The sequence below is a fragment of the Cucurbita maxima genome, unplaced genomic scaffold (assembly GCF_002738345.1).
Source record: "Cucurbita maxima cultivar Rimu unplaced genomic scaffold, Cmax_1.0 Cma_Scf00001, whole genome shotgun sequence".
In the NCBI taxonomy this organism is placed as follows: domain Eukaryota; kingdom Viridiplantae; phylum Streptophyta; class Magnoliopsida; order Cucurbitales; family Cucurbitaceae; genus Cucurbita; species Cucurbita maxima.
Window position 1 is genome coordinate 9,893,147 of NW_019272017.1, and position 4,733 is coordinate 9,897,879.

A 4,733-nucleotide genomic window follows, 5' to 3' on the forward strand; every position below is an offset into this window, starting at 1 on the left:
TTTTTTTTTTTTTTTTTTTTTTTTTTTTTTTTTTTTTTTTTTTTTTTTTTTTTTTTTTTTTTTTTTTTTTTTTTTTTTTTTTTTTTTTTTTTTTTTTTTTTTTTTTTTTTTGTATATTTTATTTCCTTATTTGTTTTGCAACTTCTAGTGATGGAGAATAAACACACATGGTACCCTAAAATGTGATACCTCAAACATAGCTTCTGTCAGAATGTGTTCTAAAATGGATCTTAATCCTCTAGCACCTGTGTTCTTTTTCATTGCTTTCCTCGCAATCATTCTTAAAGCATTCTCAGTGAAATGTAATTCGACCTGCAAAATCATACAAAGGCTTGAGAGTAAACACACGAGAACACTATTGGAATTACAACCAAGTTTTTTTGAGTTTCTTTTTTTTAATTCTTTTAAGTAAAAAGGTACTTACATCATTCATTCTAAACATCTTCTTGTACTGCTTACCAAGTGCATTTTTCGGTTTCGTAAGAACCTATTAAAGAGAAAGAAGAATGAAGAAAATTGTTGTATCTTCCAGAGTTAAGCAACAAACAGAAAAAGATGACCCAAAAGACTAGACAAACCTGAACAAGTTGGTCCTCATTCAAAGCTGACAAACTCACAAGAATAGGAAATCGTCCGACGAATTCGGGTATGAGGCCATAAGTAACAAGATCACTGCTTTCTACCTAAAGGTTAAGAGACCTTCATTTCAGAAGTTGAATGAAGACAAGTTGTGAAATGGAGGGAAACAAATAAAGTAATTGGAGCCTCAGTACAGAAAATGCCAAGAAAAAATAACAAGATACATTAATACACAATAATTTTACTTCTAATGGTGTAAGGTCTTACAGATTCCAGTATCGAAGATGTCACTATATCATCTGTCAATCCACCAGTTCTCATGCTAGCACGAACTGGTGCTCCAAAGCCTATTGAAGAATCATGCTGCCTGTAAAAAGAGTGTTGATATTCAATTTCCACACAGATTATTGAACGGACTAAAAAGAACTTCATCAGTTTTTTATTGACATTTAGAACGAAGCAATTCTTACCTGTCAGAGATGCACTTCTCTAAGCCAACAAATGCACCACCACATATGAAGAGAATATTTTTTGTATCAATCTGCCATGCATAAAAGAAATTTTGGCTTAAGAAGGCAAAATACATTGCCAGAACAGTAGTATTTTTTCTAACAGAATAATAAAAAGAAGACCAAATAAGCACAAACTGGCAAAAAAGTGGGGAGTTTTTTCATTTGCTAAGGTCCACGTTTGAACTTTTTTAAAAAAAGTACATAAAATAATATAGTTCTATGAATTAGACAATTAAAAATTTAAGAAACTAGAACTTCAGTATGAAACTATAAGTACTTAAAGCAGATGATTTTTGGAAAATATTTCTTAAATTCTTCACAAATGTTCTGGAATGCAAAAAACACTGAAGATTGTTACCATTGTACCCTCAAACTTACAACATCATTACAATTAAACCATACCGCTTAACCTCCATTAATGACCAATCTAAAAATGCACAAATCACGTCTGAACTATAAAAGATACTATAATTAAACCTCTAACTATAGCCGATGTAACAATTAAACCCACAATTTTATATTGAAAAAAAAAATCTATACTATTAACTATAAGATCACTTTAAATTTAATAATTGAAATATTAACAAGAAAATTATTATTATGATTGGAGGATATAAATCATATTTCACACGTTAGATCCTTAAAAATGAAGTTATCAGTTCACCTAAGAATACTATTGGTGTGATTAATAAAAGGCTAAATTACAAATTTTGTTCCTATAGTCTTGAGAAAGTCAAAATTTAGTCTATAGTTTTGAAAGTTTAGAATGCACATGGTTTAATAAAACCTCATAAATAGTCTCTATGGTCTAAAAAAACTCTCGTAAATAGTCTAATGGATGAACTCTAATCTAGAAATCATAGACCAAATTTATAATTTAACCTTAATAAAATCTTATTTCATCTCTCTTTCTTCTACTATCCATTTGATTCAACATTTCTCTCTATTGTTAAATAAATTCCAACATTTAAAGAAATTTTATACATGTGTGAAACTTATGATTTGACAGTTTCATAACGAAATCCTGACAAATGATCTAAGTTAATTCACTCATGAAATTTAAAACCAGAGTACAAATTGATCTATAAAAACTATTTTTCAAAAAATAAAATAGTCAATAATCCAATGGACCGTCTTGTCCAAGCCTGATTCAAAGTTTGATCCAATCAATCAAATCCATGGGTTAGGACCTGCGCTCGGGCCTTTACATTTTTGGTGACTCATCTCCAACAAGTTGTCAATGTCAAACCACTAAATGTGGCTCATCACTTCCAGACCTTTCTCGTCAATTTGAGTGAGAAAGGTCCGGCAAAGAACAAGCTAATATAATTTCCATGTAAGTACCTAAATGGAAGCTGAAGGTAGAGCTAACTTCGAATGCGATTTGCACATTATACGAATATCAAAGAAGAAAACCAATAAAAACAATACTAAATTGCAGTTCAACTCCACCTGAATTGTATCACCTTGAGGATGCTTTCGAGCACCTTTGTCAGGAACATCCACTACCTGAAAGAAAGTAAGTGGTTTTAAAGTAAATTGACAATTTCAAAAGGTTTTTTTTTTCTTTTTTTCCTTTTTTTTTTTTTTTTTTTTTTTTTTTTTTTTTNTGTTTTTTTTTTTTTTTTTTTTTTTTTTTTTTTTTTTTTTTTTTTTTTTTTTTTTTTTTTTTTTGGTACTAGGAAGGCAACTTTCAGTTATAAAAAGACAAAAATACAGTGGATGATATGACAAAAGACCCGGAAGAGCCAAGAAAGAGCTCCAAAGCAAGACTTCAAAGTGAATAATATGAATATCCCACAGTTCCCTGCTAAATTCCAAGAAGTTATGCTGTAGTTATAGGAGTAAAATAGATGACTCAAGTTGTCCCGTAGTGTCAGGTTGTTTAAGTTTACAAGGTTCCCCCCCTTGAAAACGCCATTAAATGGAATCCCACCTCTAGAAACGGAAGAAGAGCAAGAAGTTTGAAACACTAGAGAGGGCGATCATAGATCAAAGAAAATTGGCAAAGGCCATAATCTGACCCTCTTGGAGAATGTTAATGTAGCACAAATGTACGAAATCTAAAAGGAATTAAATCAAAGAATCTTTTCCTTTTAGATTTTGCACACTAGAAACAAGCAGCTGGGTAGACAAAAATTTGATCGTCCTAAGAAGGTCAAGGTTTTCTTGTGGATTTCCTCTTTTGAGAGGCTGAATACTCACGGTAGAACCTAAGGAATTTTTTGAATTTTTTGTAAACGTGAGGAATCTATGATGCACCTCTTCTTCTCTTGCCCATTTGTTGCTGCTTGCTGGGAAAGAGGGTTAATTTTATTCAATTTGCAGTGGTGTTGGCCCAACAAAGCTTCAGGTGCCCTTCTTCAGCTTATTGAGGACCCTCAGTTTAAGGTTCAAGCAAAATCCTATGGTCTAATGGTGTCTTTACCCTCCTTAGGCGAAAATCCTAGTAGCCCTTTGACCTGTTCTGGCTAATCATGTCGCAGAATAAATAAGTTGAGGTGTAGAACGAATTTACACGTGCACTTAGTGTTAACAATAAAAGTCAAATATTTGTCAACCAATACACAAATATGCTTCAAAATGGAGAGAAAAGATTATAAGTCAAACGAAAACATCAAATTGACATCAAAGCCATTTGAAGATTCATCCAACTTCTAGGAGATTAAGCAAGGAAAACAGATGAAGCAATACAAGACGAGTTAAGAAAATAAAAAATAAAAAATATACACACACACATCAACAACAACAAAAAATGAACAATATTACTGTCAAATTGAATACCCACGGTTCCTTCAAGCATTTTCAGAAGTGCCTGCTGGACCCCCTCCCCAGATACATCTCTGCCAGAGTTTACGTTCTCACTCTAATAAGAAAAAAGCAAGTTATGACAAATACTATAAAGTCAAACAACTATAGCCTCTATGGATCTTAGACCATGCCATACCTTCTTAGTTATCTTATCGACCTCATCAATATATACTATCCCTCGTTGAGCTGCTTCTACATTGAACTCTGCATCCTATACAATTAAAGCACAGTGTACGAAATGAGGAAAGGTAAAAAAGACAAATAACGAAGGCATGAAAATATTCCCCAAAACTTCGGAAAAGTTGATCTTAGATTTCATATACTTCCTCAAATGAAAAGCTAGGGAAAAAACTATTAGGTGTAGGGCCTAGGTTGAGCTCTCATTCTATATTTCTAAAAGGATACAGACTCCACATCCATCATCCAGGGGGAAACTTATCGCAAAATAATTCCTTGAGATTTTTCAAAAATCAGCTACACCAACCCACTTTTCATTTGTATGTAAACTCATAACTTTCTGGCAGTAGTAAGTAAATAATGAAAACTGCAGCTTCTCTTTTATTCCATAGGCAAGCAAAAATATCCCAAGTCTACAATTTCTTTGTGAATCAATCACTATTTTTTTTCTTTTGCTAACATTTCAAATTCATACTAAATTAAGAAATATCAGCCATTGCTGTTCTATTTATGGTAAAAAAATTGAAACAGAAAGATGAGAAGATAAATGAAATCCCTCCTCCATACAAATGTAATTACACGTGATATTTACAAAAAAAAAAAAAAAAAAAAAAAAAAAAAAAAAAAAAAAAAAAAAAAAAAAAAAAAAAAAAA

General features: G+C 31.7%; 2 protein-coding genes and 1 long non-coding RNA gene across 6 annotated transcripts in view; 2 read left to right on the forward strand and 1 right to left on the reverse strand.

Annotated features, from left to right (window-relative positions):
• Positions 1 to 3,408, forward strand: part of LOC111493369 (NADH dehydrogenase [ubiquinone] 1 beta subcomplex subunit 3-B-like) — a 17,917-nt gene extending 14,509 nt beyond the window's left edge. Inside the window, exon 4 of the transcript XR_002719997.1 lies at positions 3,397 to 3,408. The gene's annotated coding sequence lies outside the window, so the exon portion shown is untranslated. The remainder of the gene's footprint in view (positions 1 to 3,396) is intronic.
• The window catches only part of LOC111493399, a 631,558-nt gene that overhangs the window by 563,171 nt on the left and 63,654 nt on the right, over positions 1 to 4,733 (forward strand). The window lies entirely within an intron of this gene.
• Positions 1 to 4,733, reverse strand: part of LOC111492504 (CLP protease regulatory subunit CLPX2, mitochondrial) — an 11,383-nt gene that overhangs the window by 849 nt on the left and 5,801 nt on the right. For all 3 annotated transcript variants that reach the window (XM_023141872.1, XM_023141863.1, XM_023141880.1), the window contains exons 6-13: positions 4,039 to 4,113; positions 3,880 to 3,957; positions 2,544 to 2,600; positions 1,050 to 1,120; positions 847 to 946; positions 579 to 683; positions 425 to 487; positions 190 to 312 (exon numbers count right to left, since the gene is read on the reverse strand). In XM_023141872.1, the coding sequence (XP_022997640.1) occupies positions 190 to 312; positions 425 to 487; positions 579 to 683; positions 847 to 946; positions 1,050 to 1,120; positions 2,544 to 2,600; positions 3,880 to 3,957; positions 4,039 to 4,113 (672 nt within the window). The remainder of the gene's footprint in view (positions 1 to 189; positions 313 to 424; positions 488 to 578; positions 684 to 846; positions 947 to 1,049; positions 1,121 to 2,543; positions 2,601 to 3,879; positions 3,958 to 4,038; positions 4,114 to 4,733) is intronic.